Source organism: Salvelinus sp. IW2-2015, linkage group LG21 (assembly GCF_002910315.2).
Source record: "Salvelinus sp. IW2-2015 linkage group LG21, ASM291031v2, whole genome shotgun sequence".
NCBI classification, from domain to species: domain Eukaryota; kingdom Metazoa; phylum Chordata; class Actinopteri; order Salmoniformes; family Salmonidae; genus Salvelinus; species Salvelinus sp. IW2-2015.
Genome location: NC_036861.1, coordinates 1,817,625 through 1,845,236, shown reverse-complemented (window position 1 = coordinate 1,845,236; position 27,612 = coordinate 1,817,625). Strand labels below are relative to the sequence as shown.

At 46.0% G+C, this 27,612-nt stretch overlaps 1 protein-coding gene across 1 annotated transcript; it reads left to right on the top strand.

The window, feature by feature from the left end:
* On the top strand, positions 1-27,068 carry LOC111982360 (junction plakoglobin). Its single transcript, XM_024013919.2, has 15 exons — positions 1-117; positions 18,131-18,186; positions 18,632-18,802; positions 19,042-19,295; positions 21,777-22,015; positions 22,182-22,383; positions 22,742-22,886; positions 23,085-23,188; positions 23,360-23,698; positions 24,308-24,460; positions 24,599-24,718; positions 24,841-24,991; positions 25,889-26,010; positions 26,348-26,390; positions 26,723-27,068. The coding sequence occupies exons 2-15, from the start codon at positions 18,174-18,176 to the stop codon at positions 26,863-26,865; spliced, it is 2,199 nt and encodes a 732-aa protein (XP_023869687.1). The 5' UTR covers positions 1-117; positions 18,131-18,173; the 3' UTR covers positions 26,866-27,068.
* The last annotated feature ends 544 nt before the right edge of the window (positions 27,069-27,612 follow it).

Genomic DNA, 27,612 nt, shown 5'->3' with positions numbered 1-27,612 from the left:
GTATCATCCTACCGCAGTTGAGGTGAGGCAGAGAGGACAAAGTATATCGTTGGAAAAGTCTGTTTGTGGACCTGCGTAGACTTGGAATATTCGAAACAATTTCGTGTATTTTGACAGGTAAGAAAGATATGTATTTATTGTCACATTCCCGTGTATTGACAGTCTTCGGAGAGAGTAAATTCGTGTCAAGTGAGTAGAGTGGGATAGATTAGTCAGTTTCTCCATTCCTGTGTTGCGCTTGTCTCTAGACTGGAAACACGAATCTCCAGCGGTCCCTAAATGTTCTTCCCGGTAGCCTGTCTCTGACATTCTGTCTCCGTCAATTTTTGTATTTGTCTCTGAACCTGATGGCAGAATAGCGTAATGTTCCTTTCCTATTGTCAAGTGTCTAGTCACCACCCAAACGTCGTTAAAGTCGGACATTTAGTTATCGTGGGTGTATTCATTACGCCGATACCGTTGCAAAACGTTTCCTCTGTTACAAAACGTTATGCAACAGAAACCGTTTACTCCTTCCTGCCTGTTTTAAGAGCAAATGTTTTTAGTTTGTCGCTACAAGGTTTTGTCAAACGCTGTTCCTGCCTAATAGATGTGCCCCCAAAATTTTTTTGGACAAACTATTATTGATCAACTTCTTGACATCATGCAAATTTCAATAGAATAGAGCTTATTAAAGATCAGTGATACTAACGAGCATTGTGCGATTTCCTTTATCCTTCAATAGAATAGAGGTGAAAGTCATTTGTGGTGTGACAGTACACAGCAGAGAGTGAGAGATGATCGAAGTTTGTCTAACCCTCATCCATTGTCAAATCCACTGCCCCCCTAGTCGGGGCCAAAGCTATGTCCTGCAGAAGGCTATACAGCATTTCATTTTTTTATTTAACTAGGCAAGTCAGTTAAGAACAAATGACGGCCAAACCCGGACGACGCTGGCCCAATTGTGCGCTGCCCTATGGGACTCCCAATCACGGCCGGGTGTGATACGGCCTGGATTTGAACCAGGGACTGTATTGACACCTCTTGCACTTAGACCGCTGCGTCACTCGGGAGCCCCTAGTATGTAATCTCTATTCAAGGGTTCTGCTGGGGGCTTTGACAACCCCAGTGAGTTGGGGGTGGGGCATGACATGATGAGTGCCTGCATGGTTCATACATACATCATGGGTTAGGATGAATAATACTGGTCAACAATGAGGCATTGATACCAAAATGTCCTTAGTATGGCATATGGTTATATGCCATTAGTTACAGTAGTTTTACTACCCCCTCTATGCCACTGCAATAGCAGAGCACAGATCCTCTCATTTTATTTCACAAGTAAATCCACTTTCAACATGCAACCGAAATAACATTATCTCGTTTGCTCATCTTACGCGGTTTAGTCTTTTCAACTACTCCCAAGACCAACTTTTAATAATTGTCCAAGTCAAATTTGACATGGCACAGCCTGGCATTAGAGCTGGACAGATGTCTGTCAAAATGGAGAGCTCTCTCCTCTCACACCAGTCATGATCATGCCATTCCAATGACCAGAAACAACCAAGAACAATGGCATCAAAACAACCAAGTTTTTTGGCATTCAACAGCGTACTGAATCTGGACCAGTGAGCCCAGCTGATGTTTTGAATTGATGTCAGGTTGAATTGAGTTGCATCCTTTCACACATTCTCTACGCCAGTGCATTCTCCTGGTCCGCCCTGGCCAGGCCTGCCATGCTGCTGGTGCTGTGCCATGAGGTGCAGTCTGGCTCGCCTGGGGCTGTTGTCTGCCTCTGGGGGGGTGGGGGTTAGGCTGAGATTTTCCGCTGCAGCTGGGGTCATACTGGCGCTAATCCTCCCCCTTATTTAATTCCTTGATATTGTCCAGCAAGGAGATTACCGACGATTCAACGAACTCCGTATATCTCCTCATCTTTCTTTTCCTTCCTTTCTTTTTTTTCATCATGCTGTCTTGTTACGCGTGTCTCTAACTTGGTTCCACGTTTGCCACTTCTCAAATGTGACCCTTGCCTACGTAATTCTCCTCCCTCTTCTTGACTTCAGTCTCTCTCCTCGCCCCATGCCCTCCCTCCCCGGTGGCGCCTGAGCAGAACAGAGAGCTCCGTTACGCCACAGAACCTAATCAGACCATGCGTGGGACCAGGCCTCAGTGCCAATGTGTGTATCTAGGTTGAGCGTGTTTGCGTGCATGTGTAGGCGACATACGGGGATGGAAGATAGGGATTTTTTTCTGGTCAGCCATGATATGGACTCGTCTTCTATCTGGGGTTAAAGAGGAGGTGGGACGATAGCGGCCTAATCTCCTAAGGGTTAAATCAACCGGACAGGGGCTTAAGATATCTTCTCAGACAATGCTGTTATCAACCCAAAGCAGATTTACTGACTTCTACCCTCCCCTTTGTCACCATTTTTTAAAATTATTGGCATAGAACAAAGACAAAAATCACTATCTTTTGATATGTTATCCCCAGACTAAGGCGACTTCCATATTGGACGGCTGTTGCAAATGTCAAGGACATTACACAAGGGCGGAGCAGAAGATATGAAGTAGTAAAGCCTATCGACGCAAAACAGCAGGTCGGTCTGACGCCTGAGCCTTTAACTTGGAGAATGCTATGATTTAAGCAAGCAATAGAGGCCCAAAGTGTCTTGGAACCCAGTCATCAATGGAGTGGCAGAGGTGGCACAATATGAAAGAATCCATCCAAGCTGGCATCGCCCAGGCGACCAACACAGCTGTGCTCCCATTACCATTATGAATATGAGTTATTCACTCAATACATTTTTTTTCTGGGGAGGCCTAACAACCGTTTTCCCCCATCACTTGGTGCTCTGGAAGTCTGGTACTACTCTGCCAACTGTATTCTTTTCAAGTCGGCTCCTATCAGACAGCTCTTCATAAACCACCAGGCCACATCTGCTGACAGCATGCTGGAAATAGCTGCATCCATTACTGTCTGTTTCTTTTATGAATATATTACCTTTGATAATTTTTTCATTACTGACATAGTTTCACAAGAAGGGAGGGACTGGAGTGGACTGGATTCCTGAATCCATGGGTGACTTAAATACAGCTTTTACAGTTGGGCTGGTTCGTTTAGCCTACACTGAGCAGTGCTTCTCAGTAAGTTGACTTGGATGATTACTCCTAGTCATTGCTGTGGTGTCCCTCTTCACCCTGCTCTCATCTCCCACTTCCTACTCATCCGTTTAATTGCACTCCAATGAGCGGGAGAGAAGGGAGGAGTGCGGGTGTGGTGGAAAAGCAACGCTAACGACTGGGAATTCTTCACCGTCGAGACGCTGTATCAGAGAAGAGAATCATCACCCTCATCTAGAAGAGTGACTAATTCACACACAGATATGAAGTGTCTGTGACGATCATTGATGCGCAGTGATGTGTGGCGTGTAGGTGACCTTTTATGGAAGCAACGCCTCACAATAACCTCACCACACCAAGGAAAGAGAGAAAACGTTATTTGTAAGTCTTCCGTCCGTGCTTCAGTCCCCTGTCGTCTTTTGTACTGGTCACGGTTTACATGAAGAACATTTTTAAAAGTGGAAACTACTCCATCTTCCCCTCCAAAAGATGTCTGGTACAGGCTTAGTCAGACTAACTTCTTCTGGGGGGGTGGGTGGTATTCTTTAGCGTCCCCTCAAATTGAAACCTCCCTGCTCTCCCTAGCCTCCCTTCCGCCTCTGATCTTTCTGAAATATTTATCATCTGTCGCATCGCCTCAGTGCTCACCAGTACAGCCATGCATATATCCAGTATCCACGCTGCAGCAGGCGAAGCCTCCCCACTAACCCTAAAGGAGGGCTTTAGATGGAACCAAGCGAACCTCGCTGTCCAGACGATGACGGACATCCATTCTAGTTGCTCTGTACAAAACTCTTGTATAGTCCCCTCAAGCACTGAGAAACTGAGTTCACTATAAAATACTTATTTCCATTCACTCCCATTGACGTCCTCCCATTCACCCTAGGTATTGTGACACAAGCCTCCTTGTCCATTCTACCTCCATACAGAGTAATTGTGGACAGCAGCCCAGCATGTTACATCAGAGTTCATGCAGCATCGTCCTTCCTTGCAGTGACAACACAGCCTCCCGTTACTCTCTAACAAGGGAATTCAACTCTTTCCCTACAAGAGCCGGAGCCTGCTGGGTTTCTGTTCTACCTGATAATTAATTGCACACACCTGGTGTCCCAGGTCTAAATCAGTCCTTGATTAGAGGGGAACAATGGAGGGGAAAAAAGCAGTGGAACTGGCTTCGGGTCCAGAGTTGAGTTTGAGGGCTCTATAACAATGGAGACGGGGAAACAAGGCAAGCTCTTCAGATACCACAATGGCGGCTCAGCCTTCTTCCATAGACCACATAGCCTTCCATAAACCCTCACGCTGTCATTGTTACATCAGAGAAGCCACGCAGACACGAAGGCCTAGTTCTACTGCTACACACTTTCCTGCTTCCCTTCTCTGTGTAATCTGATCCAACTCTGCACTTCCACACCTCGGAGACAACACTGACCTCCTATAATGCATAGTGCGAGGAGCGTACAGGGAGTAAACACGAATTACCCAAATAGCTCGTCCCAGTCTGCGCCAACTGTATGCCCTCTGGTCTGGTGTAATACACTTTCGACAGATCGAAGCCTAATTAGAATGATTATTTAATCACTTACTGGTTAGACATTATTGTGTTACACTGTCTAATAGAACCTATATTGACTTGGTGAATGACTTGCTAGTCATCGTTTATTTTTATTTGTCAGTTGACTGCTAGCTGTTTTCCGGGCTATGTCAATTAACACAGTAATAACATTAGCTTTAGCATTAGCATTAGAAAGGCATTGCATTTCTCCTGATGAATCACTGCTAATGACACCATGTAGCTGCTGTAATGTAAAACCATGCTGTTACAGTCTTGGAACTGGCCAGTGTTTTCTAATGCTGTCACTGTATTTAGCTAGGGTGGTAATGAAGCATTTCATCAAGTCCAGTAAGCCAAACTCTAAAACTCAGACTAGGCCTAATCCTCAATTTTAAAGTCCGAGAGGCTTCATGCTTTGACTCTTGAAAGCATATTATAAACAGACGTAAAATGTATTTGACACGCAGGTTCTCTTTAGACATGGATTTTCATAGAGTCCGATATCGTCCCCTCTTTCAAGTTGGAGAATGTGTGCTAGCGCTCTGTTTCACATGCGATCCTGCCAGCAGGGCCCTGCGTGGTGTACTTAAGCCTTTCAATGTGCCTGACTGTAGTGGGGGTTTGGTATGCTAGTGGAGCCGAGAGGAGTTCCATCGACTGGCTGCTATCAGTGGACTGATAAATGGACTGTAAGAAAGTAGCTGGAACAGCTCGTAGGGCAGGAGCCTATGAGTTGATTTTTTWAAAAGTATTTCACCTTTTATTTGACCAGGTAGGCCAGTTGAGAACAAGTTCTCATTTACAACTGCGACCTGGCCAAGATAAAGCAAAGCAGTGCGACAAAAACAACACAGTTACACATAAACAAACGTACAGTCAATGACATAATTGGAAAAATGTACAGTGTGTGCAAATGTAGAAGATTAGGGAGGTAAGGCAATAAATAGGCCATAGAGTGCTATTTACAGATTGGCTGTGTACAGGTACAGTGATCGGTACGCTGCTCTGACAGCTGATGCTTAAAGTTAGAGGGGGAGATATAAGACTCCAGCTTCAGTGATTTTTATATTTTTCTTTTTTGCAATTCGTTCCAGTCATTGGCAGCAGAGAACTGGAAGGAACGGCGGCCAAAGGAGGTGTTGGCTCTGGGTATGACCAGTGAAATATACCTGCTGGAGCGTGTGCTACGGGTGGGTGTTGCTATGGTAACCAGTGAGCTGAGATAAGGCGGGGCTTTACCTAGCAAAGACTTATAAATGACCTGGATCCAGTGGGTTTGGCGATGAATATTTAGCGAGGGCCAGCCAACAAGAGCATACAGTTTGCAGTGGTGGGTAGTATATGGGGCTTTGGTGACAGAACAGATGGCACTGTGATAGCCTACATCCAGTTTGCTGAGTAGAGTGTTGGAGGATATTTTGTAAATGACATCCCAAAGTCAAGGATCGGTAGGATAGTTAGTTTTACGAGGGTATGTTTGGCAGCATGAGTGAAGGAGGCTTTGTTGTGAAATAGGAAGCCAATTCTAGATTTAATTTTGGATTGGAGATGCTTAATGTGAGTCTGGAAGGAGAGTTTACAGTCTAACCTGACACCTAGAATATGTGGACAACTACAAATACCTGGACAACTACAAATACCTAAGTCAGAACCGTCCAGAGTAGTGATGCTAGTCGGGCGGGCGGGTGCGGGCAGCAATCGGTTGTAGAGCAAGCATTTAGTTTTACTTGCATTTAAAAGCAGTTGGAGGCCACGGAAGGAGTGTTGTAAGGCATTGAAGCTTGTTTGGAGGTTTGTTAAGTGTCCAAAGAAAGGCCAGATGTATACATCATGGTGTCATCTGCGTAGAGGTGGATCAGAGAATCACCAGCAGCAAGAGCGACATCATGGATATATACAGACAAAAGAGTCGGCCCGAGAATTGAACCCTGTGGCACCCCCATAGACTGCCAGAGGTCCGGACAACAGGCTCTCCGATTTGACACACTGAACTCTATCTGAGAAGTAGTTAGTGAACCAGGCGAGGCAGTCATTTGAGAAACCAAGGCTATTGAGTCTACCAATAAGAATGTTGTGATTGACAGAGTCAAGCCTTGGTCAGGTCGATGAAGACAGCTGCACAGTACTGTCTTTTATCAATGGCGGTTATGATATCGTTTAGGACCGTGAGCGTGGCTGAGGTGCACCCATGACCAGCTCGGAAACCATTTTGCATAGTGGAGAAGGTACGGTGGGATTCGAAATGTTCGGTGATCTGATTGTTAATTTGGCTTTCAAAGATTTTAGAAAGGCAGGGCAGGATGGATATAGGTCTATAACAGTTTGGGTTTAGAGTGTCTCCCCCTTTGAAGAGGGGGATGACTGCGGCAGCTTTCCAATATTTGGGGATCTCAGACGAAACGAAAGAGGTTGAACAGGCTAGTAATAGGGGTTGCAACAATTTCGGCAGATCATTTTAGAGAGGGTCCATTGTCTAGCCCAGCTGATTTGTAGGGATACAGATTGTGGGCAAGTTGCTGCAGGGGGTGCAGAGCTGTTGGTAGGGGTAGCCAGGTGGAAAGCGTGGCCAGCTGTAGAAAAATGCTTATTGAAATGATCGATTATCGTAAATGAGTGAACCCTCTGGACAGGACGCTAGTCTATCGCAGGGCCTTACCTCCAATCTATCTCCTTAGTGCTGAGTGCAAAGCAGAGACTCATCAGGTCCCATTTTAGCAGTCTTTGGTAACACTCGGCCGGGAATTGAACTCACAACCTGGACTCTAACCTCAAGTCAAATTTTATTTGTCACAGGCGCCGAATACAGCAGGTGTTGACCTTACTGTGAGAATCTTCCTTACAAGCCTCTAAACTCCATTTTCTTAACTGCATTGTTGGTTAAGAAAATATTTACTAAATAAACTCAAGTAAAAAAGAACAATGAGACTTTGACTTGATAAAATAACTACTGAGGCTGTATACAGGGGGTACCGGTACCAAGTAATGTGCGGAGGTACAGGTTAGTCGAGGTCATTTGTACATGTAGGTAGGGGTAAAGTGACTGTGTAGATAATAAACAGCGAGTAGCAGCAGTGTAAAAACAAAAAGGGGGAGGGTGGTGTCAATGCAAATAGTTTGGATGGCCATTTTATTGTTCAGCAGTCTTATGGCTTGGCGGTAGAAGCTGTTAAGGAGCCTTTTGGACCTAGACTTGGTGCTCTTGTACCGCTTGCCGTGCTGTAGCAGAGAGAACAGTCTATGACATGGGTGACTGGAGTCTTTGACAATTTTTTGGGCCTTCCTCTGACACTGCCTTGTATATGGGTCCTGGATGGCAGGAAGCTTGGCCCCAGTGATGTACTGGGCCATACGCACTACCCTCTGTAGCGCCTTACGGTCGGATGCCAAACAGCTGCTATACCAGGCACTGATGCAACCGGACAGGGTGCTCTCAATGGTGCAGCTGTGTAACTTTGAGGATGTGGGGGACCCATGCCAAATCTTTTCAGTCTCCTGAGAGGGAAACGGTGTTGTCGTGTCCTCATCACGACTGTCTTAGTGTGTTTGGACCATGATAGTTTGTTGTCGATGTGGACACGATGGAACTTGATCAACGTGAATGGGGGTGTGTTCGGCCCTCCTTTTTCTGTAGTCCATGATCATCTCCTTTGTCTTGCTCAAGTTGAGGGAGAGGTTGTCTTGCTCTAGGTTGAGGCCCACTGAAGTTGGTTTAAATGGAGTGTAGTCTATGCTCAGGTGGGGAGCATTCACATTCTAAGTGAACATTCACAGATAGTTCCCTGCACCTTTCTTCAATTTTGACTGGTAACTGTAACTAAATATTGGCCCAACCTAGTTTTTGATGTGGTTGTATCTACATGGGAAACAATTATCTCTGTGTAGCTAATGTTGTTGAGTCTCTCCCTCTGACTGGGAAAACAATCTAGACCCCCGGTGCTGCTGAGTCATAGCCTGGTCTGACCGTGGAATAACCACAACTTCCTGTAGCCCACACTGTCGATCGATTAGCATCACGCTCCACACCACTGCACATCCTCCCGTATAGATTTTTACACTCCACAGTTGGCCAATTAACCCCTATTTCTTCCAGTAGTCCCACAGTGGACAGAGTGAAGGGTGAGTGGGAGAGTGTGAATAAGAGGGGGAGGTGGTGGTGAGAGGGTCCTGAGGGGGTTTAAGCTTTCTCTCAGCTGGCTAGCTGGACCAAAACCACCTACCAGACACACACAGGGGGCACACAGCTGTGTGTGAACTGTGTCTAGGGACCACTTACTGACCATGGCCTCTTAGCAGCGGGGCTGCAAATCCATTTTGAGAATTGGCAGGGATGGTTTTTTTTKGGGGGGGGGTTACATTTTTCCCCCGGTCTTTTACAAATGTTCCATCCCGAGAATAAATCACTTTTGTCCTGGGTAACCCGGTATTTCTCAGCAACTCCAAGCAGCTATGACTCCGCAGGACCAAGCTCGTCTCTGTCCTGGCACCTCAATGGCAGAACCGGCCACCCCCTGAAGCTAGGACAGCAGAGTCCCTGCCCATCTTCTCTGAAAGCACCTGAAACCCAAACGCTTTTAAGAGTATTTTAAATACTTGCCATCCTCTCCCCCTTTCTAACTCTGACTTTGCTGATAGCTACTTTATTGAGGGAAGGTGTACTCACTGTGCCTGTTGTCCCACCTAGCTATCTTAAGATGAATGCACTCACTGTAAGTCGCTCTGGATAAGAGTGTCTGCTAAATAACATGTATTTCCTACCAAAACCGGAAGTGTCATATAAATATGTTAGGGTTTGATTAGAGCTGTGATCGGCACGAAAAGTCAAGCCTGATACTACCTGAGCCAGATGAGCCCTACATTAAAGACATTTTATTAGCACACGCCCCAAAAAAAGCCCAAATGATTGTGCCGTTATCCAATAGGCTACTGCACATGACGCACGACAGAAAGAGATCAAGCCCATAGTTGTATGCGCTCTAAGTTAAATACATTTTAAACAACTCCAGTAATCTTTTTAACGGTGGGCTGTATTATCATGTTGCATGGACTGGAATTACGCACTTTGTTCAAACCATGACGCTGGGAGAGAACACGTGATGCTGGTGTAGGACATGCAGCCTGCAAAGTTACATTTGTTAGTTAGATTTTAATTTTGAAATATAATATGGCCTATTTTACATTTTGTATAATTAGTATGCTGACTCATTAGCCTACCTTTCATAATATTTTCCCTGATGTTGTACGACGTGAGTAATGCGTATTACCCCTCGTTGCTTCATTTCTTCCTTGCTCTCATCTGTTAAATAAAATGTTTCGTTGGCCTTCATTGTAATGACATACGAGAATATGATGCAGACGGATTTCGCTTCTCTTCACCGAGATTGAATGKTTATGGGTCTGAATGAGTAACTGCTATAGTCTATTGCCATTGCATTTAACATTCAGCAAACAAGAGCAAGCTTGCATCCCTCTCAGTCCACAAATATAATACATTCTAGTCTAGCTTTTCCCGGGACTCCTCAGGAGTTAGAGGCCAGCGGAGGGCCGGTGATTATTGCTTGAGAGTGAAGACCTGCATTGATGAATTGCGCTCCATATGAGATGCGCTGTCTGTCACCGGCCTGAGTGTTGATTGATCATGCAGAAAAGTCTGTAGAGAAGACCGATTTTAGACAAGACATTATAAATTAACAGTTCCGTTTCATATCATGCAGTTCTTAGAAATGATTTACCGGTTTCTCAGTTATTTATCCCGGGAAACAGGAGTAGGTTTGGATGGAAAATCTCTTAATCTCGCTAACCCAGTTCCCCTAGTGTGATGTTGATGTGTGTGCATTGGAGGGGGGAGGCAGGTCCGCCTTATACACAGATAGTGAACGCAGCTTTACAGATGTGTGGTAATGGGACTTGATCTGCTCTGTACCACCCCCCACCCACCTCTGTCACAACTGTCTTATGTCTCTTGATCCCTCTGTCTCTTATGGCTGTCTGTGGAACAAGTCTACCTCTGGCTTAGCAGCACACGTGGCCAGGATCAAGAAAACAAACCTCTGTCTAACGAGATCAGAAATAAGTTCTGCACGTTGTATTACTGCTCTCAGATGTAGATTTGTGATCGGCTTTAGAGACCCCACAATGTTTAGACTGTGAAGGTCTATGATGCCTCTAGCCACACCTCCACCACTGTTTGTTTCCCCATCAGGCTTTTGAAACGGATTGAAGCCTTTTCATCTCCTTAGATCTGGGTTCTTCCACTCCGTCACTTATCCTCTTCATTCCTTTTGGGGTGGAGCTTAGGCTAGCCTGGTTCAGTCAACCTTATCCCGGTGAACCAGGTCCGCTGGATCTCTTTTAGTGTGTCAAGGCTCATGCTAATAGCCATGTTTGATTCAAGTCGGTGTATAAATGGATAGGGTTTGATTCAAGTCGGTGTATAAATGGATAGGGTTTGATTCAAGTCGGTGTATAAATGGATAGGGTTTGATTCAAGTCGGTGTATAAATGGATAGGGTTTGATTCAAGTCGGTGTATAAATGGATAGGGTTTGATTCAAGTCGGTGTATAAATGGATAGGGTTTGATTCAAGTCGGTGTATAAATGGATAGGGCTGTAAAGAGTCGTGGCTGTAAATGAGAATGTGTTCTCAGTCAACTTACCTGTAAAAAAATAATGGTCAAATAAATAACAGGTTCCAATTTAAATGTAGCAATGCTACAGTTTATACTCTCCAGCGAGTGGGTGTGTTTTGCCAGATAGGAGCCAAAGACACACACACTGCACAGTGCCACAACTTGCCAGGGTTATGAGGACACTCCCCAGTCTGACATGCCTGTGWGTGGAGGCTGGAGATGATGAGCAGTATTCACACCATCTGTGGAACCTAGTTAATCATCCACCGACACAGCGTCTGTGTGAGCCCGTTTAGTCCGGAAGGGATGGTTTGGATGTATGACAATAGTTAAGACTTGTTTGTCTGAGAGGAGGTGATGGTGTTTGTTTGCCGTACAGGATGAGATGGTTAGAGAGAGAGGGTGAAACAGCGTTTTCAGCTCAGGACTATTTTTGGTTGATGTTCGCAGCGGGAAAGTGTGTGTCGAACGAGGCTGAATGTATGGGGCTAGTGTGGAATGTCACACCAGGATTCGAGCGATTGGCGCCAAACCGCATTCATCTCTTTCACTCTCGTCCACTGGGGGCACTCTGACAGTCAGACATTCCTGCCCCCATTGTGTTGTGCTTCCTGGAAGGCCTGACCAGCAGTCCAGAGTTCTGTAGGGTAAAGCTTCCCCATAGGTATATCTAGGATCAGATTCCCCTCCCCCAATCCTAACCTTAACCATTAGTGGGGGAAATGCAAAAATGACCCAAGATCAGAATCCTCCAAACTATCCCAGTAGCTCAGGAAGAACAATAGTGGGGTTCAAATCAAAGTTTATTTGTCACGTGCGCCGAATACAACAGGTGTAACCTTACAGTGAAATGCTTACTTACAGGCTCTAACCAATAGTGCAAAAAAGGTATTAGGTGAACAATAGGTAAGTAAAGAAATAAAACAACAGGAAAAATATGTGCTATATACAGTAGCGAGGCTATAAAAGTAGCGAGGCTACATACAGACACCGGTTAGTCAGGCTGATGGAGGTAGTATGTAGATATGGTTAAAGTGACTACGCATATATGATGAACCGAGAATGGCAGTAGCGTAAAGAGGGGTTGGCGGGTGGTGGGTGGCGGGACACAATGCAGATAGCCCGGTTAGCCAATGTACAGGAGCACTGGTTGGTCGGGCCAATTGAGGTAGTATGTAGATGAATGTATAGTTAAAGTTACTATGCATATATGATAAACAGAGATTAGCAGCAGCGTAAAAGAGGGGTTGGGGGGGCGCACAATGCAAGTAGTCCGGGTAGCCATTTGATTACCTGTTCAGGAGTCTTATGGCTTGGGGCTAAAAACTGTTGAGAAGCCTTTTTGTCCTAGACTTGGCACTCTGGTACCGCTTGCCATGCGGTAGTAGAGAGATCAGTCTATGGCTGGGGTCTTTGACAATTTTTAGGGCCTTCCTCTGACACCGCCTGGTGTAGAGGTCCTGGATGGCAGGCAGCTTAGCCCCAGTGCMTTGGCCCCAGTGCCCCAGTGCCTCCCCACCCTCTGTAGTGCCTTGCGGTCGGAGGCCGAGCAATTGCCGTACCAGGCAGTGATGCAACCAGTCAGGATTAGAGGTCGACCGATTATGATTTTTCAACATCGATACCGATTATTGGAGGACCATTTAAAAAAAAATATATATATATTTATATATATAATTAACCTGACCTCTAGTCAGGATGCTCTCGATGTTGCAGCTGTAGAACCCTTTTGAGGTTCTCCGGACCATGCCRAATCTTATTAGTTTCTTGAGGGGGGATAGGCTATGTCGTGCCCTCTTCATGACTGTCTTGGTGTGTTTGGACCATTCTAGTTTGTTGGTGATGTGGACACCAAGGAACTTGAAGCTCTCAACCTGCTCCACTACAGCGCCGTCGATGAGAATGGGGGCATGCTCGGTCCTCCTTTTCTTGTAGTCCACAATCATCTCCTTACTCTTGGTTACGTTGTGGAATAGGTTGTTATTCTGGCACCACCTGGCCAGGTTTCTGACCTCCTCCCTATAGGCTCTTGTCGTTGGTGATCAGGCCTACCACTGTTGTGTTGTCTGCAAACTTAATGATGGTGTTTGAGTCGTGCCTGGCCATGCAGTCGTGGGTGAACAGGGAGTACAGGAGGGGACTGAGCACGCACCCCTGGGGGGCTCCAGTGTTGAGGATCAGCATGGCAGATGTGTTGCTACCTACCCTCACCACCTGGGGGCGGCCCGTCAGGAAGTCCAGGATCCAGTTGCAGAGGGAGGTGTTTAGTCCCAGGATCCTTAGTTTAGTGATGAGCTTTGAGGGTACTATGGTGTTGAACGCTGAGCTGTAGTCAATGAATAGCATTCTCACACAAGTGTTCCTTTTGTCCAGGTGGGAAAGGGCAGTGTGGAGTGCAATAGAGATTGCATCATCTGTGGATCTGTTTGGGTGGTATGCAAATTGGAGTGGGTCTATGGTTTCTGGGATAATGGTGTTGATGTGAGCCATTACCAGCCTTTCAAAGCACTTCATGGCTACGGACGTGAGTGCTACGGGTCTGTAGTCATTTAGGCAGGTTGCCTTTGTGTTCTTGGGCACAGGGACTATGGTGGTCTGCTTGAAACATGTTGGAATTACAGACTCAATCAGGGACATGTTGAAAATATCAGTGAAGACACCTGCCAGTTGGGCAGGGCCAGGGGTGGGCAGGGTCAGGGGTGGGCAGGGCCAGGGCAGGGGGTGGGCAGGGCTTTGGAAAATAAAAGTATAGCTCCTAGTACAGTGATGAATAATAATGGATCAAGGTACAGTAGGAGGGAGTGAGTCCATCAGTCATTAACCGAACCACACTACTTAGAATGCAGGGCCGAGGAGCAAAGTCCACTCTGATGTACACACCATGCAATCCAACAGCAGTTCCTGGTCACTACCCACGATGTAACAGTGTTCATTGGCAGGTATGCACAGTGTCGTTCTGTCAGCAGACGACATATTGCAATACTACTACCACTTTTAACTTGTGGTCAACACAGCTCAAGGAATCTGTACTTTTAATTTCCAGTTGATTCCTAATGGGGGATTTGGTGAAGGAGCCACAAGTTCTAGGTCTGTTGCTGTTTTACCAGCACCCAGAACACTGTAGAAACACACTCAACATCCCTCTCTCTCTCTCTCTCTCTCTCTCTCTCATCTGTTCTTCTCTGCTATCATATCATAACTTTATCACTATAGCCAGCTACAGTCTGGTACAGTCAGGGGCAAGGCTGCCGAGGCTGTTTGCACAGTGTTACAAAAAACGCGTGAGAGAATAAGATTGATTGGACAACCAGGAAGAGTTGATAGACTAGATAGTCAACAGTATAGTGTGTGTGTGAGTGAGTGAAGTCTTTGTTACTAAGGCGATGTGGGGTGTGTCGCAACAATTACATCGGAACTCATTGTCAGAAACCCACTGCCTTGCACAGGAAAACGGACGGCACGAACACTTTCACAGATTCACAAACATAAAAAAAAAAATTATAATATATATATATATATATATATATATAAATAAAAATAAGCTTGTGGAACCAGGATAGACCGCATACCTAGTATTTTGGAATTTTGCCGTGATATTATTTATCAATGTCATCTAATTCATTATTACCTAATGGTAATTGGCACAGTTGAAAAGACAAGACACTCCCAAGCTTGGGAAAAGGAGAAATGCGTGCCACACCTCTATTTAAACACAGAGCGAGAGCGACATGGGGAGTAGGAGAGGTGGGAGACATGATCTGTGTCCATGATGAGTAAGCTCGTATCTGTAACGTGTAGCTGCAAGCTCAGACAGAAATGCCTCTTGGCCAACGCCCCGTTCACCGTGAACCCCCATAGGTCAGGTAGCTTCCTGACTGGGCTGTGACTCGACTGTTCTCCATGGAGCTCAGATGGGCACACRTACCTCCTTAAGGGCCTAGAGTGAGACCGATGCATACTACACACACACGGACACTCCCATGGCAACATGGTGACTTGCCTGTGACTCACCAGTCTGTTGTTCCAAATGCTAGTGAGATAAGTATGCATGAGGGCTCTCTGGGTGGAGGGTCTAGAATAACACACACACACACACCAATCTAATTTCCCTCTGAACCCTGGGGAAAACGCAGGAAGGTCATTAGTGAGAAATACACAATTATACGGGCATCTCCACTACACTCCTGGTCTCTGTGGAAAACACACGACAACTCTCCCGTTCTAGAGATTGAAACATAAGAACACATCAAACACACCTCACGCACACACACATCCCCCATCCTGAGCCCCGGGGCTAACACAGGAGGGTGTGCTACTATCACTCACATCAGTAACAGGCTCACGGCTTGACAGACCCACAGAGCAACTCCAGACTCATTTCAGACAAGGATTGTTATGCGCGCTGGTACAGTAGTGCTACTATCTCGCGTGTACAAAAATACTTCATAGCGGCATAAAATACCAATGTGTTAAAATGTGATTTTCCAGAGGGATGACAATTTCGATTTCTAAAACAGAGTCCTATATGAGATGAAACGAATATGCTTTTGCGTAGTAACCCGCATGGATACATTTGATGTTTACTGTATTGGGTCATAATCACATATTTGCAAATGCAGTACCTGGAGATGCCTGGGTTGTATACAAGGACAGGCAGAGGTAGCCAGGAATGTTAGGGCATCGCCCATCAAGTGCAAACACGCCTGGGGGACAACACGCTGTCACGACTCGCCACGTTATCTCTCCTAGCTACTACAAGGTGGAAAATAGATCCGCTTTCCTTCATTCCTTTCATCCTGCCATACGGTTAGTCAGTCCAACCCTCCACCTCATTTCCATAGCTGCATATATTTGGAAACAAACATTTGTCCGACTTTTCCGGTGACGGCAATATTAAGTGAATCTGTAGGCTACTCTCTGTCATGCCTCATAGGAAGTATGAGTCTAGAAGAGTCTAGAAATAAGCAGGTAAATATAATGGTTTAAAAGCTTCAAATGAATACCCACTCTCGTATGAATAAGGAATAGCAGTGCAAAATCGACTTAAAAAGATTTCTGCATTCTACATAGTTCATYTTAGCTCATCTTGGACGTATGGCGCATTCGTGTGGAATTGTGTGACGTCTCAAGCGGCTACATTCATGCATATGAAAAATGAGATGCGCGTAAACAGAAACGTGTAAACCACGTTGACACACTCTCACACACTTGGCCTTTGCTCTTTGGGAGAATGGCTCTAAACAGCCTGACTCTTGTATCATGCATGCGTCCCACGGACTCTCCCACAATCCTATCCAGTTTACAAACACACACACAGCATGTCAGTAATGTCTGTGCCCAGCAAAGAATCCCATCCCTTCAGTTACAGTAACTCCCATCACCGCAAACATCTGAACCACACACTGGTGACATTGTAGAGTGGACACTAACGTCACGTGCCGCTCCCATCGCATTTAACTGCAATGAACGAGCCATCATTGATCATGTATTGAGTGAGCGGTGGGTTGAGTGTAGAAGTCGTGACGTTTTCACAGTGAAACTGAGTGTTTATATTGAGGAGTGGATGTGGGTCATCCTCCAACTAGCTGTTTCCTGCACCAGAGGTTATTTTGAGTCTGAAGACCATCTGAATTAGGAATGTTGTGCAATGTGAGAGACACACACACACTCTCAGTCTCACTTGGCCTTTGCTCGTTGGGAAAATGGCTCCAAACAGAAAAAGTTCAAATGCATTTAATTGTAAGAAACTTTTAGAATATTGGTCTAATTCTAGACATTCAGTTAGATAGCATTGGTTAAATATCCCCATGTAATGTTAATGGGGAGCTAGCATGGCTGCAACAGAATGAGTCGGCATTTAAATGCTTCATAATGAGAAACCACGTGGGGCCAACTGAGGGATCACTTAAGTGGGGAAGAGTAGATCAGGTCCAAACCAACACTGCAGAAGTAATGCACTTCAGCTGTGTGACGATACTTCAGGAGGGAAGGGGGAAAAGGGGATACCTAGTCAGTTGTACAACTGAAATGTGTCTTCCACATTTAACCTAACCCCTCTGAATCAGAGAGGTGCGGAGGGCTGCATTAATCAACATCCGCCTCTTCGGCGCCCGGGTGTATGATAGATGGTCACGAGAGAGTGAGCGAGCGACAGGTACTGACGGGAAAAATGACTTGATAAGGATTGAAAAAGAACTGAGGTGGGAGTGTTTAAAAATGGTTTTAAATCAGCCAGTGATAAATGGTCATAAAGCGTTGGGCCTGTATTTACAGGCGAAGGAGGTGTGGCGTTTTGCGAAGGAACTGTGTGTGTGTGTGTGAACTATAAAGGTGTTGTCTTAGGAGGAATAGGGTGTGTATGAATGACTACTTACTTTCTCACACACGAGAAACCTGTCTAGCGGGTTCTGGGAGCTTATAMTGTCAGTCAGTCAGCAGCCTGCAGGCAGGCAGGTGTCTAGCTCCCACAGCCGTATGTATAGGCGGAGGCTCAGCCCGGGGTTAAAGGCCGCGGGGGCTTAGCAGTTGGCATTCCTGTCCTGCAGCTGTTTCTCTGCCCCCTCCGCTCCTATCACAGCAACCTTTGCTGTTGATTCGGTGTTGTCATTTCTGGCACTGTTCAGAGAGAGGGCATTCATTCACCTATCTGTACTCTTACCTGGGGGAGAGTGTATGACATAAAATGTATTTTAACTAACGGCCTAATTAATATTTACCTTTTTTAAAAAGACAGGTTAGAAGAATAAAGACGGCAAACTGTAAAATAATTGAGTGTTACGATTGTAATTTGTGGCAAAATGTGGAAGATAATTCTTTATCTCAATGTTCTCTTTTTTTTGTCTTTCAGGTCTTCTCCTCCATTGTTGTTGGTTTGAGCCCAGGAGGCCACCATGGAAATGCAGAGTGGGTTCATCATCTGGCTATATTGTTCTCCCCCTTTCACAACCTTTTTTATTTCTTCCTTTGTTTTCTTCCTCTTCTTGGCTATCACCTTCCTCTTCTCTTAATTCCTTCTCTCCCTCCCATATTCCTTCCTCTCCTTTGTTCAACTGAACACAATGTCTTCCCCCCTAGTGCAATAACAAGCATGTTAGATGCATAATGGCTCATAGGTAACTTCCAAGTGCAGTGTTGTCTCTAGTAACCCCTCTTTGCTCTCCCTCCTAGTGCGTTAACAAGAGTGTCAGCTATTACTCTAAGTGCAGTCCATAATAACCACATAGATCTCCCCTCTTTCCCTCTGTAGTGGGCGAGCCCTGAGGGCACTAACAAGTGTGTTGAACATGGATAATATATTACTTCAAAGTGCACTTCCACTCTAACCTCTCTGCCCTGCTTCCCTCCGTAGTGGGCAATGATGGGAGGGTGAAGGTGAAAGAGTGGCAGCAGACCTACTACGCCGGGGACTCTGGGATCCAGTCAGGAGCCACCACAGTGAGGACCGATGACGATGGGACCGAGTACAGCACCAAGCAGTACAGCACCGTCACCACCACCATCGTCTCAGAGAACCCTGCTGGTGAGACGCAYGCAGTTTAGTGCTTGAATACACGTGCTCAAATTGACATCAACAAACGTTCAAAAGTACAACCTGCTACAAACATGCACTGTGTCACTTAGGAACATGGAGTTAAAACACACACACAAACATTCACACACACACACACCTTATTACTGCTTAATACTAAACTGTCATTCAAACCCAACATCTAAAAATACAAACCACAACATTCTCCTCTCCTCCCCCCCTCCCTGTAGAAGTGGAGTCTCAGTATGCCCTGACCCGAGCCCAGCGTGTCCGAGCGGCCATGTTCCCAGAGACGGTGATGGAGGGCACGACCATCCTGTCCACCCAGACTGACCCGTCCCAGATGACCAACGTCCAGCGGCTGGCCGAGCCCTCGCAGCTCCTCAAGACGGCCATCGTCCACCTCATCAACTACCAGGACGACGCCGAGCTGGCCACGCGCGCCATCCCCGAGCTCACCAAGCTGCTCAACGATGAAGACCAGGTACAGTACGGGTTGTTTGATACGTCAGGGTTGGGCTCAATTCAGAATTTTGGAATTGACTCCCGTTCAGCTCATGAGATTGAATTGGCCACACAGAATGTATCATTTTTGAGTTTGAGTAACAGGAAGTGCAATTTTATTCGACGCAATTCAAAGAAATTCCGCTCAGTCATAGAACATGAAAGTTTAATTGACCCCGACAGGTCACACTGCCAGATACCAAAGAATATATCACACTTCTCTGGAAACAATGTTCATATACTCTCTTAACCTTAGTGCTTAGAATAGCCAGTTATATTTCCACCAATGATTTAACTTGTTTGGCTTCTTTTTGAATGGCTTAAGGTCAATTTGAGGGTTAAACTAATGCATTCTGGGGGATGTGGTATTAATGAAATGACTTCGCTTATTCATTTGAAGTTTGTCCTGAAAATCTGTTGTTTCAACAGTTTTTTTTATATGCATGTATATAACATGTTTGATATTTTATCTACTAGATATACAGTTGAAGTCGGAAGTTTACATACGCTTAGGTTGGAGTCATTAAAACTCGTTTTTAAACCACTCCACAAATTTCTTGTTAAACTGTAGGTTTGGCAAGTCGGTTAGGACATCTACTTTGTGCATGACACAAGTAATTTTTCTAACAATTGTTGACAGACAGATTATTTCACTTATAATTCATTGTATCACAATTCCAGTGGGTCAGAAGTTTACATACACTAAGTTGACTGTGCCTTTAAACAGCTTGGAAAATTCCAGAAAATGATGTCATGGCTTTAGAAGCTTCTAATAGGTTAATTGACATCATTTGAGTCAATTGGAGGTGTACCTGTGGATGTATTTCAAGGCCTACCTTCAAACTCAGTGCCTCTTTGCTTAACATCATGGGAACATCCCCAAAAATCAGCCAAGACCTCAGAAAAAAAATTGTAGACCTTGGGAGCAGTTTCCAAAAGCCTGGAGGTACCACGTTAATCTGTACAAACAATAGTAAGCAAGTATAAACACCATGGGACCACGCAGACGTCATACCGCTCAGGAAGGAGACGCGTTCTGTCTCCTAGAGATGAATGTACTTTGGTGCAAATCAATCCCAGAACAACAGCAAAAGACCTTGTGAAGATGCTGGAGGAAACGGGTACAAAAGTATCTATATCCACAGTAAAACGAGTCCTATATCGACATAACCTGAAAAGGCCGCTCAGCAAGGAAGAAGCCACTGCTCCAAAACCGCCATTAAAAAGCCAGACTATGGTTTGCAACTGCACATGGGGACAAAGATCGTACTTTTCGGAGAAATGTCCTCTGGTCTGATGAAACAAAAATAGAACTGTTTGGCCATAATGACCWTCGTTATGTTTGGAGGGAAAATGGGGAGGCTTGCAAGCCGAAGAACACCATCCCAACCGTGAAGCACGGTAGTGGCAGCATCATGTTGTGGGGGTGCTTTGCTGCAGGAGGGACTGGTACACTTAACAAAACAGATGGCATCATGAGGCAGGAAAATTAGGTAGATATATTGAAGCAACATCTCTAGACATTTGTCAGGGAGTTAAAGCTTGGTCACATGGGTCTTCCAAATGGACAATGACCCCAAGCATACTTACAAAGTTGTGGCAAAGTTCATTAAGGACAACAAAGTCAAGGTATCGGTGGCCAACACAAAGCCCTGACCTCMATCCTATAGAAAATCTGTGAATAGAACTGAAAAAGTGTGTGCGAGCAAGGAGGCCTACAAACCTGACTCGGTTACATCAGCTCTGTCAGGAGGAATGGGCCAAAATTCACCCAACTTATTGTGGGAAGCTTGTGGAAGGCTACCCRAAMWKTTTGACCYAAGTTSAAYMATTTAAAGGCAATGCTACCAAATACTAATTGAGTGTGTAAACTTCTGACCCACTGGGAATGTGATGATAAAAAATAAAAGCTGAAATAAATCATTCTCTTCTATTATTCTGACATTTCACATTCTTAAAATAAAGTGGTGATCCTAACTGACCTAAGATGGGGAATTTTTACTAGGATTAAATTTCAAGAATTGTGGACAACTGAGTTTATTAAATGTATTTGGCTAAGGTGTATGTAAACTTCCGACTTCAACTGTATATTTGACTACACCATTAAAGAATAGAAGAGGCATTATTTAATTTCAATTTCCTTTAATTCATTTGAATTGCAATTCTGTACCACGTTTACTACTTGCATTTTCAATTCTGAATAGAGCACAACTCTGCTATGCATGTGTGTTTCTTCTATCTACCCCAAGCATCTAGCCATCAATCCACCCTTGTCATTTAGACATTGATTCGTTCAATCACTCATTCGTTCATGTTATTTACCACTAGTAATCACAGGTGGTAGTCAACCTGGCTGTACTTCATTCACATTGCTGTACTTCTCCAATAGTCAACCTTTCCCCCTTAATATCTCTGCATTTTCCCTCCATTCAAACCAACCAAACCCCCCTCTGTCTTCCAGGTGGTGGTCAACAAAGCCTCCCTGATCGTCAACCAGCTGACCCGTAAGGAGGCGTCTCGCCGGGCGCTGATGTCGTCCCCCCAGATGGTGGCGGCGGTGGTGCGGGCCATGCAGAACACCGGGGACATGGAGACCGCCCGGGCTACAGCCAGCATCCTCCACAACCTGTCCCACCAGAGAGAGGGCCTGCTCTCCATCTTCAAGTGCGGGGGCATCCCTGCCCTGGTCCGCATGCTCAGGTAGGAGTCTGAGGGACTGCGGGGTAGTGTGTGTGGGAATGCACCCTCTCATTCTCGTAACTCTCTTATTTTGTGGCCTTCTATTGACAAAGCATTTGATAGCTCATTATGAGTCTTACTATGTTCATCTATGGAAATCCTTAAGATAACTCTCTCCCTCTGTCAGTTCTCCCATGGAGTCTGTGCTGTTCTATGCCATCACCACCCTCCACAACCTGCTACTGCACCAGGAGGGAGCCAAGATGGCGGTGCGCCTGGCCGACGGCCTGCAGCGAATGGTGCCTCTGCTGAAGAAGAGCAACCCCAAGTTCCTGGCAATCACCACCGACTGCCTGCAGCTGCTGTCCTACGGCAACCAGGAGAGCAAGGTGTGTGTGGGGGGGGGGGGGGTGAATGAGAGTATGTTTGAATGATTGCCCTGTGTTGGTGTGGCTGCCATAGTAAATCTGTGACTGCACGTATGGATATGAGACAGGTGTGGCCGGGTAGGGATGTCTGCCCTGTGTGCGCTTGCCTGTGATACATGGGATATTTTGACCCTTTTTGAAAACGTTCCCATTAACCTTTTAACGCCTAAACCCCTACTGGAAAAATKAGGAATTGGGCACATCCAAACATGTCACGAGCTGAACTAAAAGTCAATGTCCACACTGTTTGCGGCTCATAGAAATGCTATTGCTTGATTCATATTGTTAAACTCAATTTTTCCCATCATCCCTCTCTCAGCTGATCATCCTGGCTAACAGTGGTCCGGAGGGCCTGGTCCACATCATGAGGAACTACAGCTATGAGAAGCTCCTGTGGACCACCAGCCGCGTGCTCAAAGTTCTCTCTGTCTGCCCCAGCAACAAACCTGCCATCGTGGATGCTGGTAAGTGTATGAAATACAGGGGGCGGGGGCGGGGGGGTGTATTAGATTTGCGAGGAGCAACACTGTGGTTTTAATGAATAGAAATAATTTTTTCCCCCCTCAGTTGTAATGCTATGAGATTATGAACGACATATTTTTCAGTAAAAGGAGTTAGGGTGAGATAATCTATCTATCCCTCTCTCTGTTTCCCTCTGTCAGGTGGGATGCAGGCTCTGGGGATGCACCTGACAGGCTCCAGTCAGCGTCTGATGCAGAACTGTCTGTGGACCCTGAGGAACCTGTCGGACGCCGCCACTAAACAGGTGAGACTTCTACCTTCCAACCTAGAGACCGTTTCCACCCTGCTGTCTGTTTCTCTCGTGTTTGTCCTTTTACCTCACTTGCATTTACTCAATGTGCTTATTTATTGCAACAGCAATGTGTTTTTAAGAACCATTAATATATTACAGATTAACTAAACTCTGTCTCTCCAGGAGGGTCTGGACAGTCTTCTTCAGACCCTCGTTGGTCTCCTGAGCTCTGACGACGTCAACATGCTCACCTGCTCCACTGGCATCCTCTCCAACCTCACCTGCAACAACGCTCGCAACAAGGCAATGGTCACCCAGGGCAACGGCATCGAGGCGCTCATCCACGCCGTCCTGAGGGCGGGAGAGAAGGAGGACGTGGCGGAGCCGGCCGTGTGCGCCCTGCGTCACCTGACGTCGCGCCACTCCGACGCCGAGGTGGCCCAGAATGCCGTGCGCATGCATTATGGCATTCCCGCGATCGTCAAGCTGCTCAACCAGCCCTACTACTGGCCTGTCGTCAAGGTGAGAGGATAGGATAGGCAGGATGGAGAGACAACCAGCCCTACTACTGGCCTGTCGTCAAGGTGAGAGAATAGGATAGGCAGGATGGAGAGACAACCAGCCTACTACTGGCCTGTCGTCAAGGTGAGAGGATAGGCAGGATGGAGAGACAACCAGCCCTACTACTGGCCTGTCGTCAAGGTGAGAGGATAGGATAGGCAGGATGGAGGGACAACCAGCCCTACTACTGGCCTGTCGTCAAGGTGAGCGGGGGAGAGAGAGTGAGGGGTTGTAGGACAGAGAGATGAATAGTTGACAGATGGTTGCCCAGGGAGAGGGCTAACCATTCACGTAACTGGCTGCTTAATTCTGAGGTGAGAAGTAGGAGGCATTAGGAGAGAGGGAAAGAGGGAAAGAGGAAGACCAGGTTGTGATGGAAGGATGAAAATGAGGGATAAGGAAGAAGCTACAGGGAGAGGGTGAGAAATGGTAGTGCGAGAGAAACTAAACGATGATGAGATGGGTGATATTTGTAAACAAACCGCCTCTAACCAAAAAGAACGTCGCTTTCTTTGTGATCACTAATCAAAATGGCGTCCGTCTCTAACCCCGTCTCTCTCTTGTCCTCAGGCTGTGGTTGGTCTGATCCGTAACCTGGCACTGTGCCCAGACAACCAGACCCCTCTGAGGGACGCGGGGGCCATCCCCCGCCTGGTCAATCTGCTGCTCAAAGCCCACCAGGACGCCCAGAAACACGGCTCCGCCGCACAGCAGACGTACCAGGTAGATGTAGCAACAGATCTATTGACTTAAAAAATATGTATGTAAATAAATGTATCCAACTGTTACATCAGTAATGTGCCCTATTCTTAACCTCCCTAGTCTCTTTTGTTACTGACTGACTCTTGCGCTCTCTCTCAGGATGGCGTGAGGATGGAGGAGATCGTGGAGGGGTGCACAGGGGCCCTGCACATCATGGCCAGAGACCCCATCAACAGGGGAGAGATCGCCAGCATGCAGACCATCCCACTCTTTGTACAGGTACGTTTTTATTTTTATTTTTTATCTCATGTTTCTTGCTTTTAAGACATCAATATCTCTGTTGCTGCTTGTACCTCCTGTCGATTGTGTGTGTTAACCGTTGTCTCCCTCCTCCTACGTAGCTGCTGTACTCTCCAGTGGAGAACGTGAAGCGCGTGTCAGCGGGGGCTCTGTGTGAGCTGGCCCTGGACAAGCAGTCTGCGGAGATGATCGACGCAGAGGGAGCCTCCGCGCCGCTCATGGAGCTGCTGCACTCCAACAACGAGGGCATCGGTGAGACCACTTCTATTAGAACCACATCAAAAACCCAGGATTTGCCATAGATGCGTCACTAGTTTCACAGTATACGAATGGTATACATCGCCCAACGAAATCCTTACTTGCAGGTTCCTTCTCGACAATGCAACAATAAGAATACAAACAAAGTAAATGGCTCAGTAGAATAGAAAACATTTTAGCCTAARTAAAATACAGGAAGGCACAATCTATAGTCCAATATTTACATGTTTTGGGGATGGGGGGGAAGTGTATAATAAGAGTCTGGTAGCAGCAGTTGTGATGTGTTGTAAGGTGCGGAGACTCAGACCAGGTGTTCAGTCCAGTTCAAGTGTTCAGCAGTCTGACGGCTTGTAGTTAGAAACTGTCTCTGAGCCTGTTGGTATCAGACCTCGTGATCCGATACCGTCTGCTCGACAGAAAGGGAGAGAACAGCTCGTGATGGGATGTGTGGCGTCCTTGATGACGCTGCATGCCTTCCTCGGGCACTGGGACGTCATCACCACCCGCTGGAGGGCCTTGCGGATAGGTTCAGAGATTGTTGTTTGGCGTCCATTTGAGAGGAAGTTATTACCTGGAAGAGAATGCTTTTTTTTTTTTGTCTGACTGCGTAATGGGCAACATTTCCATAAACCAGTGGAGCCTCAACGGGTGCAAGTCTCTGCTGGCTTTCATCTCTCTCGCACTTAATTGACCAATTATTGAGTCTGGGCCACATCTGATCTCTTAACTCAATTGTTGAATGAGACAAGGATTGAGAAGTAGCATTGCACACTGCAGCCATTTGATTCCCCCTGATACATCCTCTCAGAACTTGGGAGTAGATTGACTTTGTCAGCCAATCGATGTGTCCGTGTGACAATCTAACCATGTCACCTTTCTCCCCCCTCCCAGCCACCTATGCGGCCGCCGTTCTCTTCCGCATCTCCGAGGACAAGAACTCCGACTACAAGAAGCGCGTGTCCGTGGAGCTCACGCACTCCCTGTTCAAGCACGACCCCGCCGCCTGGGAAATGGTGAGTGGAGCTATGCTCGAGGCCTCTAGCGCCCTCTGTGGCAAGGAGGGAGCCACTGCAGGATCTAATAACAAATTGCAGCTTCTCTCAATTCCGATTTAACTGAAGAAAATACTTTGCTTCTAGCGGTAATTTAATATTGATTAAAAATGCATGTATTAAATTTGTCGATTCTTACATGTGAAGTATTTCAGTTTCTGTAAAATGGCAAAGTGTAATATTTTGTATTAAGAGAAAGGTAGATGATGCAGGTTAAGAAAACAGGTTTCTGTCATCCATATATGGGCAACTCGCTGACTTGATTTTGACCTTTCACCTCTCGTGACCTCCTCCCCAGGCCCACAACGCTGTCCCCATGGAGGCAGGCTACGCAGCAGACGGTGAGTAACTCACTCTGGCAGAAAGGTGCCCATACTGACTGACACACTAACATGGGGCAGAAGAGAACGCTGGCTGTAGCTCTATGGGTTCATGTGCTAGTTAGTCACTGTTCCAACGGGCTGTGTAAATCCAATGTATTGCTTTGCTATATTTAAATTACATTTCTGACATGATTATACTGTATTAAGGAGAGCGAAAGCAATTGATCTATGTAACTTCAACCATGTTAAAAGTGAGCCCCCCCCCATTCTTTTATGATTGAAATAAGGGTATCATCTCCAGATAATTTAATATTTTGCAAAGTGTTGATCTAAGAATGTGTGTGTTTCAGAGCTGGATGCAGGCTACCCCCATTATGTCGACTACCCTGCTGACATGGCCATGGAAGGAGACATGGGGATGTCCGATGTTGAGTACCAGACCGGCGGCATGAACTACGACATGAGGCAACCGGGATATGCTGAGCGCTATTAGGACAAGGGTCCGTGCATACAGCCAATAGACAAATGTACACACGCTCTTATTGTCAAGCGCGCAGATACACGAAGACCGAGCAGCCATTAGTTACATACACCTATTATTATAAAAACAAGTCGCACCACTTTTTTAATAAAGATACTGTTCTCTCTACAGACATTGAAGGGAGGAAGAAGCAGAAGGGGGGGGGGGAGAAATCACACAGAATCTTCAAATGGAGTGATGTCAATCTGTCTCTGCTCATCTCGATGTAGTATATGCAATTATCACTGACTGTGGGACTCAGATTCTAACAGGGCTTACCTTCTGTTTTCTAAGAATAATATTGATGATGCACCGGTTTTTAGTCGGACGTTTTAAGGTTGTTGTTGCGCTTTTCGGTGGGTAATCGATGCCAAAGAGATTTTATTTTGTGACGATAATCATGTAGCTTCCTTTTTATTTTGTTTTATTTCAATACTAGTTGAAAACACTGCCAGAGGTGACTGGACAACGATGTGTATTGTACAGCTCACCTGCTTTCTTTCAACACTATTTGCTGTTAACATTTTTCCAACTGTGTTTCTCGAAAGTCTGCATGAGTTAATTCATGAGCTAATACTGACTCAGTGGTGTAATATTCTTACATTGACTCTCACAGTAGAAGAGAACCCAATAGGGGGAGTCTACTGGAGGCCCTAAATCAAGAACCTTAGGTGGAACGCTACTGACAGGGAAATTTGTCTTTCTACATAAAGGTTTTTA

Bases quoted from the DNA above. Each gene is read 5' to 3' on its own strand.
- LOC111982360 (XM_024013919.2), top strand. The intron at 22,016-22,181 runs GTAGGAGTCTGA...TCCCTCTGTCAG, and splicing joins GCCCTGGTCCGCATGCTCAG to TTCTCCCATGGAGTCTGTGC. The intron at 24,992-25,888 runs GTGAGACCACTT...CCCCCCTCCCAG, and splicing joins CTCCAACAACGAGGGCATCG to CCACCTATGCGGCCGCCGTT.